Below are 15,857 nucleotides of genomic sequence, written 5' to 3' on the forward strand. Positions count from 1 at the left end.
ATTTTGAGTTAATTTTTTTATATGGTATGAGATAGGAGTCAACTTCATTCTTTTACATGTGGCTAGCTAACTGTCTCAGCACCATTTGTTGAAAGGACAATTAATTCCTAATGTGCACCTAATTCTTCATACTGGCTCTTAATTCTGGAAGATGGTGCAACACCCTTGTTTTCCACATCATTTTCTCAAGTGTCCCCACAGCTCTATAAACTTTGCTGACAGAACCTCAGAAAAGTCCAAAAGATAGCTGATGAACTGTATATAATACCATAAATAAATAAGTAAAAAAATAAGCAAACAAATAAGGCCTCAAAGCTATCTGTGAGATCTGAGACATTTATTCATTTATTCAATTCTCATTTGAGGTACTCCTGTTCTAAATGTGCAGGTCCAGGGCTAGGCATGGGGATGTACAGATGAACCAGACTTTTTTCTTGCCGTTGAGAAGACAGATAAAAAAATAATTAGGCTGTTTTAAAAGTATGAATTTACTTAGCCCAGGGAGCACAATTGTTTCCACTCTACAGAAGGCACAGATAAGATATAAAGGAGAGTAATGACTCACTGAATATCATAGTTGCCAAGAGTGATGGGGAAAGGGTCACAGAGCTTATGGGAGAAATCAGAGACAGAGCTTAGGGCCTCAAATGACCAAATCAATGACTAGTCACAAAGTCCTCCTACGGTCACATTATGATTGTCATGGGCCCCAAGTACTTCTGCCTTTGTGGGCTCCTTCCTCCATTAAAAAAAAATATTTAAAAATGCTCACTTCAGCAGCACATATACTGAAACTGGAATACAGAGAAGAGTAGCATGGCCCCTGCACAAGAAAAATATATTTTATGACTGCATTACTATAAAGATGTATAATCCAAGCTGGACTGTATTCATTTTTTTTCTTATTATTAAAGGAAATTAAGACATTTTTGTGGGTCCCTGGGCACTGTCCCTAATGGATAAGTCAGTTGTGGGTCCTGCTGTAACCCCATAGCTATGGACCAAGTGTTTTCTCCCCAGCTGCCAAGTCTTTGCTCTACTGCTTGTAAGATTTTCTCCTCTATCGAGCCTATCTGATCAATCAGCCTGAGTTTGAAGTTCACACTAAATCTTACACACTGCCTAAATCCACAATAAAAGGTAACCTCACTCCACTGGTATGAGCACTATAAAGTCACTGAAAAATCACTTGACAATAATGTGTATTCTGTGTTCAAAAAAGGTTCAGATACATTCATGAATGATCATACCCCAAAAAAGAAAGACATGTCATTGACCTGCAAACACCAAAGTCATGGGAAGCACATAGCTGGCATCTTGAAAGTAGCCAATAAATGTTTATTCATTCATTCAATCAAAAGACAAGCATAAAACAAAGTCTATTCCTTTATAAAACTTACCTTCTAATAAGACAGATAATAAACACATATAAGCATATATACACACACACATATGTATACATATATATGTACATATATGTGAATATATATATATATATATATATATATATATATATATATAAAATAAATTCTGGTAGTGTTATGAAGGAAAATAAAGCAGGAAAAGAGAAGAAAGTGAAAAAGGAGACTGTTTTGTTGACTACATTGTAGATACTCGCTTCCCCCAAAAGGTTTCCAACAACAAGAGAACATGCTGGGTGAGACAGCCGTTATACTTAGCCCATGTGGTAGGTCTTATTTCCTTGGGTTTTATCTCATTCCCACTTTTCACCCCAAGAAATGGCTTTAGGGCAACAACTACCTTTCTCAGTGAAGAGAAAAACATTTGTAGGTCCTACTAATCCACCACAGGTGGATATGTCACCACAGGTGCTATATGTTAATGAATAGGAAACTTCCTCAGTGACTCAATTTCCCCATATATACAATGAGGGGGTTGGCTTAGGAGATTTTTGAGGTCCTTTAAAGCTAAAATGCTGTAATAATTCTACCAAATCTAACTCCAAAGCTTCAGAGTCAGCTCTAATATTTTGACTTTCCAAACTGCCACAGTTTCCTTTAGTTACCATACAACTAAAAACAAAATGCCTTCAGTGTGGTGAGCTGTAATTTAACAGGATGCTACCAAATTACATCAATGAAACTTTAACAAATGATTACCACAGGCATGCATCAGGAATATCCATCACCAGGGGATGGCTTCTTGTCCTGGCTTCAAGTACCTGCTAACTGTAAAGGGCCCTAACCTCTGGAACCCCATCCACCAGGACAAACTTGGTATTTCAGAGGTCTCAGTTGATCCTTTCAAGTTAGAGACGGATTAACCATGCAGCTAAAGACTTCATTCTTTCGCAAAAACTAGAGACGAGTAAGCCCAACCTTTGCCCTTGAGGTATTCAGTTGGGGGGGGCGGTGGGGAGGAGACAGGACACAACAGACTATTAAACATAACATAGTATGATAAGGACAACCACTGACATTTAAACAAAGTGCTACTTAAGTGCAGAGAAAAGAGATATTAGCTAGCTCCTGAACCTGATATGAATACAACATACCAGGAGGGCTGCCTCTTCTATCTTGTAGGGACAGATGCTCTGGTCTGATGGGTAATTAGGACAAGTGAAATACCAAGGTTCACACAGGCTCTCCATATTTGTAGCTCTCCATTCTCTTCTCATTCACAATCTTCTTAAACTCCATAGCCTTGTCAAGAATTCAAGGCCAATAAATCAAAGTGCAACTACCTCACTTTTAAAACAGACCTCATAAATCAGCTGGAAATCATGCAGACATTGGATCTACTTAGGCAAACTGTAAGGCCTGATATAGACAGCACACTTTGAGCAAGAAAGTGGAAGTAGGTGTTGGTTGTAACAACTGCTATGGCTGCTATCTGCTCATCACCCCCACCCCTCCTACCATCACCAGAAAGTATATCTTGCAGGCCAGCTGAGTTGGGAAGCTTTTTCAGTGAAACTTTTTAAATATATATAAAAGTAGAAGGAATAGTTTAATGACCTCTTTCTCATTCAACAATTATCAAACTTGGGGGAACCTATCATTCTTCGGTTCTTAAATTCCTTTCCCATCAAATTCATACTTCTCAGACTAGCCTCCTCCCTCTCTCACTCTTTCCTACACACATTCCAGCCTCCTACATACTCTAAACCTTTCTACCCATTCTTTTAAAACCCAATCCATATGCCACCTCTTCCAGAAACCCTTCCAGAGCAGAACTATCCTTCCTACAAACTCCTGAAAGCCTTTACTTGCTAGCCACATCTACCCACCTATGGAATCTCCCTTGAATTTTTCATTGCCACACCTCCTAAAGTTCAGACTTTATCCCTTGCTCTTTCCTAAGATATTGTAGTGACCTCCAAGATCATCTCCCTGACTCTAATCTTGCCAGAACAGATTCATAACATAAGAGCAGCCACAGTGATCTTTATTAGACACACAACTGAGTATATCAGCCCCCTACTTAAAGAGACCTTAATGACTTTCTATTGTCTTTGGATTAAAGCCCAAACTCCTTTGTATGACATATAAGGTACTTCATAATCTGGTCCAACCAGCTATTTATCTCACCAGTCTCCCCCAAATGGCTTGTACTCCAGCCACAATCCAGGAATGAACCACCTACCATTCTAACATGCTCTTCCCTTTTATACCTTGGTGCTTTGGCCAGTGCCATCTTCTCTCCTTAGAATTCTTTCCTCATCTTCACTGTCCATCTCTATTCACTCTCAAAGATGCAGTTCAAGTATTACCTCCTTCAAAAGATATTCTCCAACTTTATACATTCACACTGCATTCAACAACTGTTAGGTGAGCATATGTTGAACTCTAGACTGGAAATACAATAATAAATAACAGCTCTCACTCTCAAGATACTTAAGAGTCTAATAGATTTCCTCAGGTGAAGTATTCCTCTTCTGCAGAAATTTGCAATTTGTACATTATCTCCAAGGCCACATTTATTACTTTTTATACTTGTTTCTGAGTCTGTTTCCATAACTAAACTCTAACCATCTTCAGGTCAAGGATCTTTTCTCTTTTTTTAAAAGCTTTGTTGAGGAACAGCATCCATTTTAGGTGGACAATTGAATGTTCGTATATTTACAGGGTTGTGCAACCATCTTTTTTAATCTATTTTTTAATTTTAACTTTAGTTTTATTTTGAGAGAGAGACAGAGAGCAAATGGGGGGAGGGGCTAAGAGAGAGGGAGAGAGAGAATCCCAATAGGCTGCACTGTGTCAGCACAGAGCCTGATGTGGGGCTTGAACCTACAAACTGTGAGATCAAAACCTGATCTGAAGCCAAGAGTCAGACACTTAACCAACTGAGCCACCCAGGCACCCCCGTGCAACCATCTTATTTTAAATCATTTCTATCACTTTAAAAACAAACCTCATGTTCATCTCATCTGCAACACCCCCAGACCTAATCAACCACTAATCTACTTTATTTCTCTATAGATTTGCCTCTTTTGGACCTTTCATATAAATGAAATCATACAAAATGCAGTTCTGACTGGCTTCTTTCAGACACCATAATGTTTTAAGGATCATCCATGTTCTAGCATGTATCAGTAGCTCACTCCTTTTTCTCGCCAAGTAATATTCCACCATATGGATATACATTTTATTCATCATTCAGCAACTGAGGGACATTTCAGTTGTTTCTACTTTTGGGCTATTATGAAAATATTGCTAAGAACATTTGTGTACAAGCTTTTGTGTGGACACATGTTTTTATTTCTAAAGTATATATCTTAGGAGAGGAATTGCTGGGTCATATGGTACTTCTATGCTTAACCTTTTGAGGAACCATGAAACTGTTTTCCACAGCTGTTGCACCCCTTTACATTTCTACTAGCAGTGCATGAAGGTGCCAGTACCTCCACCTCCTTGACAACACTTGTTATTATGTCTTTTTTTATTATAGTATCATGGTGAATATGAAGTGGTATCTCATTGTGTTTTTAAAAAAAAATTTTTTTTAATGTTTATTTATTATTGAGAGACAGAGAGAGACAGAGCATGAGCATGGGAGGGGCAGACAGACAGGGAGACACAGAATCTGAAGCAGGCTCCAGGCTCCAAGCTGTCAGCACAGAGTCTGACGCAGGGCTCAAACTCACAAACCACGAGATCATGGCCTGAGCTGAAGTTGGACGCTCAACTGACTGAGCCATCCAGGCGCCCCTCGTTGTGGTTTTGATTTGCATTTCTCTGATGACTAATGATATTTAACTTCTTTTCAGGCACTTATTGGCCATTTGTATACTTTCTTTGGAGAAAAATCAATTCAGATCATTTGTCCATTTCTTATTGGGTTATTTATCTCTCTCTTGTTGAGTTGTGAGAGGTCTTTATATATCCTGAATGTAAGTTCTTCATCAGATATACTATTTGCAAATATTTTCTCCTATTTAGCAATCTTACTGGATGTGAACTGGGTGTGAGCATCACTTGAATCTTACTTTCCTTTGTTTCAAAGAACTAGCCTGTAATCTGGTACAATGTATGTGTTCAATAAATGTTAGATGGATGTTATGCCTTACACGTTCAGCATCCCCCTCTTACTTCACACCTAGCACTAGACACAAACAAAGCACATGCTTCGGAAATAAACAGAGACTGAGTAACAGTCTCGAACAAACAGTGGGGATGATGTCAAATAAAATAGCCAAACAGAATTTTTCACATTTCTTCTCCCCCACCTAAGACTTCTCCTTTGGTCCTTCCTATTTCAATACACATACCATCAACCATGGCGTTGCCAATTACTTAAAGCAAAACAAATCCCAAAACCTGGAAGTCAAGCTTATTTTCCTTCCCTTCTATCTGATATCCAATCCACCAGCAAGTCCTGTAGGCTCTACTTCAAAACATATTCTAAATTCATCCACTTCTCCCCATCATCTATGCTACCGCACCCCCAACACTATCAGGTCTCACCTGAACTACTGCAAATCTCCTAACAGCTCTTCTTGAATGCCCCTTACAATGCATTCTCCTTAAAGCAGCCAGAAAGATTGTTTTAAAAATGCAAACCAGGGGTGCCTGGGTGGCTCAGTCGGTTGAGTGACCGACTTCGGCTCAGGTCATGATCTCATGGTTTGTGAGTTCGAGCCCCACGTCGGGCTCTGTGCTGCCAGCTCAGAGCCTGGAGCCTGCTTCTGATTCTGTGTCTCCCTCTCTCTCTGACCCTCCCCCACTCATGCTCTGTCTCTCTCTGCCTCAGAAATAAACATTAAAAAAAAAAAATTAAAAAAAAATGCAAACCAGCTCACCTCACTCCTATCTTTCAAACCATCCAAAATCTTTTCATTGTACTCTCAGGAAAATTCAACATGTTTAGCAGCATCGATGAGGCCTTACAGATCTGACTGTGCCAAACTCCCTGACCTGACTGGTATTATTTTTTCCTTGCTCACTATGATTCACACACACTGGCTTTCTCTTTGGTCCCAAGACATGCCTAACTCATTCCCACTGATTTATACTTCTCCCTCCACTTGACACATGTCTGCCTCCAATTGCCTCCAATCTTCCAATTGCCAGATCTTCACTCAGGTGTTGGTTCAAATATCACCTCATAGGCTGTTCATAACCTTTCCTAGTTGTTCTCTATCATATCACCCTACACTCCTCAGAGCACTTGTCACCATTTGGAGTTATCCTGTTTGCTACTTGTTACCTGCATGCCCCCATTAGAAAGTAAACTTCACAAGAGCAAGGACCTTCGTTGTCTTGTTCATTGCTGAGTTACTGGGACCTAGGAAAATGCATGACATGTTGAAGGTACAAGTACTGAGGAAGGAAAGATTGAATTAACAATCCAGATTACATATTTAATAAATGTTTCATGAATGCGTGAGTGAATGAATTAGGGGGAGGAATGAAAAGCACACAAAAATAAGTGGAAGCACTGTTACTTGATATTTTTATAGCTGCTCACTTTTCTCCACCTTCACTGCCTTTGCTTCTGCTCAGATCCTCATTATCTCTTAGCTACCAAAGTACTCCCAACTAATTTCTTCTTTCCCCAACTGGATCCCTCCAAAATAGCTTCTACACTTCTATCAGACTTGATCACTCTGAGACATAGATCTGAACATGTTTTAAACCCAAGCTTCTTAGCATATTGTTAAAAAGGTCTCTCCAACCTTACTGCTCATTGTTATCCCCTTACATTTAGCCTGTACTCAGTTTTACAGAAATTCTTAAAGTTCCCAGGATCTGCCTCCAAACCTTTGCAGATCTTTTCACTTTGCTGGACCACTCTTCCCTACCTCATAGACTATCTATTGAACTCAAGTTTAATCCTTAAGAACAAACGCAAGCTTCTTCTCTGTTAAGTCTTTAATGATCCCCCTAAGCAGAGTTAATCACTCCTTCCTTTGTGTCACCACAGTATATAACACACAACTTACACTATACCACAATTATTTGTTTCCATGTCTGTCTTCCCCTATATGACTATTAATCCCCTGAGAATAGGAGCCAGGCGTTCATCTTTGTGTCCTCCTTGCATAGTATTTGGCATATATAAGCACTCAATAACTGATGACTGAGTTAAAACATACCTTAACTCCTCAGCCTGGCATTCAAAATCAACCTTGTATGGGCCCCAACTTATATTTCTAGATTTAGCACTTAGTCCTCAGCTACTTGATGATCTCCACAAATACATCCTTCTTTTTCACATTTACTTGGGGCCTTTATTCCTGATGCTCTCTAGTGAAATTTAGAACATCCATTAAGGTCCAGGTCAGAAGGCTCCTTCTCAAAGAAGACTTCCTTAACCCTATCAATGAGAAGGGATTTACTTCCCCCATAGTATTTTGTTTTTTCTACTGATAAGGTAATTAGGACCTTTTTTTTTTTTTTTTTAAAGTATATATATTTATTTTTGAGAGAGAGAGAGAGCACAAGTGAGGGAGGGAGACACAGAATCCGAAGCAGGCTCCAGGCTCTGAGCTGTCAGCGCAGAGCCCAACGCAGGGCTTAAACCCACAAACCATGAGATCTTGACTGAATCCAAAGTCAGACGCTTAACTGACTGAGCCACCCAGGTGCCCCACTGGACCTTTTATTTTATAATTATAGCCACTGCATTTCCAACTGGACTACATGTCCCATTTTCTAACAGAACTACAAGCTCCTTGAAACATGATTTAGCATCTTCTCTCTCAACCCAAGTGCCTAACATAGCCCCTTGCACAAAAAGCAATCATCAACAAATATTTTATTAGTGAAGAATAATATGCTTAAGGATTCGAGATTTCATGCTTCCATTCCTTCACATGGTAAACTTTTACCCCTCAAGAATCAGCCCAATGATGGGGCATGTGGATGGCTCATCGGTTGAGGGTCCAGCTCTTGATTTTGGCTCTGGTCATGATCTCAAGGTTCGAGAGTTTGAGCCCCTTGTTGGGCTCTGTGATGGGGGTTCAGAGCCTGCTTGGGACTCTCTCTCTCGGTTTGCCCCATCCCTGGTTCTGGCTCTCTCTCTCCCTCAAAACAAATGAACTCATAAAAAAAAAAAAAAAAAATCAATCCAATGTCCTATCCTCTCTGAAGTCTTCCCTAACACTCCCAAATACAATTATGCACTCCATCCATGTACCTGTGGTACCTTGTGCATAACTCTACTCATAATACTTTATGTCATTATCACTTCCTCTCCCTACTAGACTGTGACCTCTTTTGGAGCAGAGATAGTCTCATTATCCATTTAGGAGTTCCCAAGACCAAAAAAGTATCTGGTATAATTAAATGTTCAATAAAAACGTGGTGAATTTTGAAAACAGTGAGTCCGTGTTATAGAGTACACCAGCAACAGAGATCATGGAATCCTATCACCAAGTTCAAATCCCACCTCCACTTACAACCTATGCAATCTTGAATAAATTAAAATTACTTAGCTGTGTCTTGGTTTTTCTCACGTAGAAATTGAACATAATAATAGTATTAAAATAGAATTAATAGAGCTAATGTCATGTAAAATGCTTACTACAGTGCCAGGTACACAGTATGCACTAAAAAATTAGCTATTGTTACCATAAGAATAGAGGGAGAAAAAACTGTTTCTGGAGGGTGCTGACAGACTCAAGAAGAGGTTAAGCAATGGGCAATGGAGAGTAAAATGTCACTAGAGTCCTCTTAAGTAACAGGCACATTGGGGTGCTTCGGTGGCTCAGTCAGTTGAGTGTCCAACTCTTGATCTCAGTTCAGGTCATGATCTCATGCTTCATGGGATTTGACCCCTGAGTCGGGCTCTGTACTGACAGGGCAAAGCCTGCTTGGGATTCCCTCTCTCCCTCTTTCTGTCCCTCCCCCGTTCTCTTTCTCTCTTTCAAAATAAATAAATATTAAAAAAAAAAAAAGTAACAGACACATTAAGTTATTGAGAACACCCTACTGGGAAAGGGGAAGGAGAACAGAGGGACCACAAACCTTGGTTTATGGCTTATGCTTATGCTCTCTGCCTCCAGTTCCCTGCTTCTTCTTTCCCCACAGTTTCTCCCTAGTTGCCCAGGGCCAAAAGCCCCATGGCCACAACTCAGCATCCCCTTGGGAAAGCTGCACTTTAGAGAGAACTAATGAGTTTACATTTACCTACCAGATTTTCCTCTGAGGAGCAAAGAGATAACAAAGGACTTCAAGAAGGAAAAACACAAAGAAATAAAGTGGAGATAAGGAATGACATCAGATGGATTACAGTGGGTTGGCTTTCAGGACAAATAGTCCCAGGTGAATTGAGCCTACACTCCTCAGAGGCATCCTCTGGCAGTGCCAGTGCTTGCATGTGCTTCCATGGTCAAAGATGCAAAGAAAGCATCTGCATCCTGCAAAAGCAGGATCTGGAAAAAGGAACAAGGACTAAAAAGATGAAGCTACAGAGGCACCTGGGTGGCTCAGTCAGTTAAGCGTCCAACTTTGGCTCAGGTCACAATCTCACAGTTCATGAGTTCATGCCCCACATGGAGCTCTCTGCTGTCAGCACAGAGCCTGGAGCCTGCTTCAAATTCTGTGTCTCCCTCTCTCTGCCTCTTCCCCACTCATGCTTCGTCTCTCTTCCTCTCTCAAAAATAAACATTAAAAACAATTTTTTTTAAGCTGAAACTACAGAAATAAAAATTCTAGCCCAATTTGAAGAATACTGCAACAGAGGTATTCAAAGAGGTAATAGGATGACCCAAAAGATAGCTCCCTACCATTAGAGGGGTTTAAACACAGACTGGGAGTGATCACTTACTGGGGATGTTCAACATCCCTTTAAGATTCAAGTTCAATAAACATTTGAATTTCTACGCTAGCCATTGTGAGAGATTAGGTGCTAGGAACACAGAGATAAAAAATGATACGGTTGTCCCCTCCCAGAGTTCACCACCTAATCAGGGGGGCAATACAACATGGTAAGTGCTGACAGAAATCCATATAAGGTACCATGGGGCAGAGAGCAAATCCTCAGATTGTGTGCCTATGACTCACTGGTAAGGTGCAATATGGCATTAATTAAAAATGGAAATGCTTCAAAAGCAGTTTATAAGCAAATGCTGTCAGGTGATATTGTGTTATTTCCAGAACAGATAGTTAAGTGTGTCAGCTAACCTTTGCTATTAGGTCAACATTTCTTTCATCCTGAGCCAAACCCACAATATACTGATGTCTGCTACATGCCAAGTACCAGGCAAAGCACTGAAGAATGTATAGAGATGAGAAAGTCCCAGCATTCAAGGAGTTAGAACATAGAGGAGTTTTCCTCCTCTCTCTCTCCTATCCCCCTTTATTGACCAGATAACACCTTAAATTCCTCCTGGAAGTAGAAGAGTTATTAAGACATAAGCTTAATTGGAGGCACCTGGCTAGCTCAGTTGGTGGAGCATGCAACTCTTGATCTTGGGGTTGTGAGTGTGACCTCCACATTGGACGTAGAGATTACTTAAAATCTTAAACAAACAAACAAACAAACAAAAACAAGACATAAGCTTAATAAAAAAGTGACTTGCAAAAAACAAGAGTGAGCTGGGGATGGGAGGTATAAAGGTATGATGAGAAACCAAATGGGAAAGATTCTCTGCAGACAGGCTATCTGCCAAAGTATGAAACTCTGACTGTATAAAAAGTCAAGGTTATATGTAGGCCTTTTTGTCTATAACTTCTCTATCACCATTTTTTTCTTCTCTCAACTTAATGTTATTAGCACGGGTTATTAACAATTATTATACATTCACTCACTCATTCACTAGTATTTACCTGATAGAAAACAGTACCAAAGTACCTGACAGGAACTGTATGAAATACAGGCAGAGTAAAATACTGGGATCCAGGACTTTCAAAGCTGCAAGAGACCTTTAGAACGTCATCTAGTCCAAACCTATCAATTCACAGATGAAGAAGTGAGGTACAGAGAGATTGAAATCTTTCATGAATTCACATTTTCATTCATTTATTGAATCATACTCTTTGCCAGACACCAGGGACACAAGGCTTTCAAGGAGAGCCTAATCTCATGGGAGACCAACAGCATGATTCCAGTCAAATTACCTCTATAAATGAAGTCATATACTTACATAGTAGAAATGTCCACTGTAGGACAGTATTAGAAGTATACAGTACTCACACTGCCCAAAATAGTTAAAAGCACAGGTGCTGGAGTCATCTTGGATTTGAACTCCAGCTCTGTCACTTACTTAGCTATATAACATTGGGCAAATTACATAAATTCTCTACATCTCAGTTTCCACATCTATAGAATGGGGATAACCATAATAGTACCTACCTTGTAAGATTTTGGTATTAAATTAGAAAATGCATACGAAACACTTGGCACAGAGTAAGTACTCTATCTTATTTCACCTTCAGCACTCTGCCTCAGCATTCTCCTCCTGAGCTCAGGCCTCAGAATCTCAATACAGCCTTTTAAGCATCTATTATCATTTGACTCTCTCTGAGATAAAACAAATCTGCTATTCCTAGTCTAGAACCCAGGAGTACTTTTTACTACTCTGTTTTTTTCCCACTACACTATGCTATTACTCAGTTTACATACCTTAAAAATAATCCATAGAGGCATCTGGGTAGCTTAGTCAGTTAAGCATCTGACTTTGGCCCAGGTCATGATCTCACACTTCATGGGTTCGAGCCCCATGTTGGGCTCTGAGCTGACAGCTCAGAGTCTGGAGCCTGCTTCAGATTCTGTGTCTCGCTCTCTCTCTGCCCCTCCCCCACTCACACTCTGTCTCTCGCTCTCTAAAAAATAAACATTTAAACCCCCCCCCCCCAAAAAAAATCCAAAGATAAATAGTTAAATATCCAAGATTAAACTTCAATCACACATACCTCAATCCCCCAGTAAAATCTTGGCTTTGACCAAGAGTCTCTAGAGAAGAAACTCCTGGAAACAAGAGACATTTATCAAATGTCTATCAGGAGAGACCCACAGGAAAAGGGGGGGCGGGGGGAGGGAAGGCAGTGATTACTCCTTTGAAGAAGCAAGGGATTTCTATACCCTGCCTGTTAGAGCTTTACCAGTCTAGCGGAGAAGAGGAGATAAGACATGAATCACCACTTCCTCTTTGATATACCCATCCCACCTACTCCCTAGCACAGCACCTGTGACATGTTTTTGTACTTATTTATCAGTGTTTCTCTTCTCATGTTAGTCTGTGAACTCCCTGAAGGCAATTATCACACCTTCTCCATCTTGGTATTACCAAGAATAGCACAGTGCCTGGCACATAGAAGGTGCTTCAGAAATTTGATGAATTGATAAATGAACACAGAGAAAACTATCAAAAGCAGGGAAAGAAGACATCAGTGTAGATCAGAATAGTTCCAGAAGTCAAGACAGCCTTGGGCTAGAACCTTAAAATACAGGTGGGATTTGAAACATACAGACAGGACAGCATCAACAAAGACCTGGCAGTAACCAGAAACATGATGCACCATATGTTAGAACCAGAAAGTTTTAAACACGATTTAGTCCAACAGTCCAATTTTTATAGGGATGTTGTAAACATTCCATTAAAAAGCATGTACTACTAAGCAGAGGAGCTGGCATATCACAAACATTCACTAACTGGTAGCTATTATTACTATTACTCAAAAATAATAATTATCAAACACTTAGCAGGTACCTGCTGTATGCTAAGCAGCATGCTGAGGGAAGGGACTATAACAACGAGCAAGACAGACTTGAATTCTGCTCTCTAATGTAGCTAAGAGTCTAGTGAGGAAGACAGACAAAATAATCTTTGGTAGACCTGGGCTAGGAGGAAGTACGTGAGGGGCTGAAAGAAGAAAGAGTAGGGTCATCCAATCAATGGGCAGTAAGAGAGAACTGTGTGTGTCTCAAAGTGTGTCTTAAGACACATCAGGAGTTCTGAGTCCCCTTAAGTACCCCAAAGTTTCAAAGTGAGATTTTGTTTGAATAAAGGCTTTTGTGGCTAAATAAAGATTTAAAAACCACCAATCTAGTCCAATTTCCTCTTTTAATAAGAATAAAACAGGGCGGTGGCTCAGTTGGGTAAGTGTCCAGCTTCGGCTCAGGCCATGATTTCACAGTTCATGAGTTCAAGCCCTGCACTGAATTCTATGTCTGTCTATGCTGACAGCTGAGCTTGGAGCCTACTTTGGATTCTGTGCCTCCCTCTCTCTCTGCCCCTCCCCTGTTCTCTCTCTCTCTCTCTCTCAAAAATAAACATTAAAAAAAAAAAAAAAAAAAGAATAAAACAGGGTCCAGATGAGGTAAATTACATACTTGAGGCAATAATACCTCAAGTTAGTTGTAGACTGGGATACTTGCTTTGAACTTGAGCTGGAAACTACCCACTGATCTGTATGTCACATCATTCTGGCAGATGAACAAGCACTGGGAGTAGATGCATCCAGAATTCACAGGCACTGGCCAGGCAGGCAGTCTGGCCCTGATTGGATGTTGATGCGCTTTTCTACTTTAGGTCTCAAGCTGGGTCTCTGTGTCAAAATGATGCCTCCAATTCCTCTCTATGGTTGACCAGCTACACCTTCCAGGAGGAACTCACTGGCTCCAGGAGTAGGTCTGCTTCTGGGCCACCTATCTGGTACCCATGCTTTATACTACTAATATCCTCAAGCACCATGTAGTTTGGCAAGTTGAGAGCAAGAACTGAGTTTAACCAGTTATCACAGCCTGTTTAATACCTACCCTGAGCTGGCTAGACCCATCTCTCATCTTCCTAACTACCACTAAGCTAATCACTCCTCCCAACCAGGGGTTTAGCAGAATCAGGTTATCAGTAAATTAAAGGACCTATATGGAAAAACCAATATTCCTCTGGTTAACCCCTACTTAACACCTCTCAAGAATGAAACCTGCTTCATAATTTGGAGATTAAACTTTTGTATATATAGAAAGGGGTAGTTTACTTTGGTAAGATGAGCCTGCAGTTTAGGTCTTTAAACTGAGAGAAAACAAACGCTTTGGAATCTGGAAAAAAAAAATGGGTTTAAATCTTAGTGATACCACTTAGTAGTTGCAATATCCTCGGCATTCTCAAATACTCTGAACCTCAACTTCCTCGACAATAAATAGGGAATACTAATAAAATTACCATCACAAACGTGAGACTCACAATGCTCTTTCGAATCACAGTCACTTATCAAATGTACCATATCAATTTTCACATGAGATCATTAAAACCATACAGTTTTAAATTACCTATCCCTATAGCACAAATAATGGAGAAATGGAACCAAGGTGCTCAGTACAGCATGGGCTGAGTTCAGGATAGCGTAGGCAGACCTGGGTTGGAATCTGCACACAGCCCCTGCCACCGCCCCCTCCCTCACAAACTGGAATCCTAGAAAAGTTACTCAACCTCTCTAGCCTCAGTCTCCTCAAGTACAAAGTGCAGCTAATCTAACAGGGCTGCTATTAGTAATGAATGAGATAATGCAAGTAAAGGGCTTTAAACAGGAGCTGATTTACGGTAAGGACTCAATAAATAGTAAGTTTTTCTGTCGGTAGCTCATTTCCTAAACCCTATTTTCTCTACACCTCTCCAAAACTAGAGAAGCACTTAGCAAAGCCTAAATTACTTCAACAAATAATGAAAAGACAAAAGAAGAGGAAAGGAATGATGGTTGCTATTCCAGACAACTTATCATGCTAATGACATCTGATATTGGAAAACACAGGTACAATATCCTGAAGAACAAAACCACAGCATACGCAATCTTTCCAAAAAAGTGGCAAAGAGCACCAATTGTGTCTTAGTTAGGCTATCCACTACCCTTTTATAATTCGGGCCCTACAGTAGTTTACCAAGCAGAAAGAGCTACAGGAAGGCAACTCTGATGCCACATGCAAATCACTACTTCTTTGTAAACCCAACCTTTATTTTTTCAGCTCAAGCTCATCTCTATTATAAGGATTTCACTGACTCCTCCTAGCAGACTCAACCACTTGCCCCACTGAATTTTTTACACACTTCCAATATAACAATTACCTAATAGAGTAGAGCTATTTGCATGCCTCTTCCCTACACTCTAAGTTGGTAAAGATCCTATCTTACATTGCCAGTGCTTAACACATAGACCTCCATAATTGCAAATTACAAGGATGGATTTCACCTTCTTTTTCACTAACTAAGGCTGCTAAGAGACAGCTGGGTAGACTTTAGTAGAAACTCACATAAACTAAGTCTACCAGACCAGACCCCTGGTTTTTGTTTGTGTGTTTGTTTGTCTGGGAGAAGGGAGCTTGAAGGGATTACTAGCTGTTCCAGCTTCTCAGAGTTATTTTCTCAAACACACAAAAGATAGAACCAGTCCATACAGAATTTCCAGACCACAGATTATATCTTTCCACGTAAATAAAACAAGTAACAGAAGTTT

General features: G+C 40.2%; 1 protein-coding gene and 1 non-coding gene across 6 annotated transcripts in view; one reads left to right on the top strand and one right to left on the bottom strand.

Annotated features, from left to right (window-relative positions):
- The window catches only part of RNF121 (ring finger protein 121), a 91,388-nt gene that overhangs the window by 73,122 nt on the left and 2,409 nt on the right, over positions 1-15,857 (bottom strand). Inside the window, exon 1 of one of the 5 annotated variants that reach the window (XM_045484167.1) lies at positions 6,670-6,691. The exons of the other annotated variants lie outside the window; for them this stretch is intronic. Within the exon in view, the coding sequence (XP_045340123.1) occupies positions 6,670-6,675 (6 nt within the window). The 5' untranslated portion in view covers positions 6,676-6,691. Of the gene's footprint in view, positions 1-6,669; positions 6,692-15,857 lie in introns of those variants that run through there. 5 annotated transcript variants of the gene reach the window in all.
- On the top strand, positions 765-869 carry LOC123602793. The gene has a single exon (XR_006714564.1). It is a non-coding gene; the product is annotated as a U6 spliceosomal RNA (small nuclear RNA).

This window comes from Leopardus geoffroyi, chromosome D1 (assembly GCF_018350155.1).
Source record: "Leopardus geoffroyi isolate Oge1 chromosome D1, O.geoffroyi_Oge1_pat1.0, whole genome shotgun sequence".
Taxonomy (NCBI): domain Eukaryota; kingdom Metazoa; phylum Chordata; class Mammalia; order Carnivora; family Felidae; genus Leopardus; species Leopardus geoffroyi.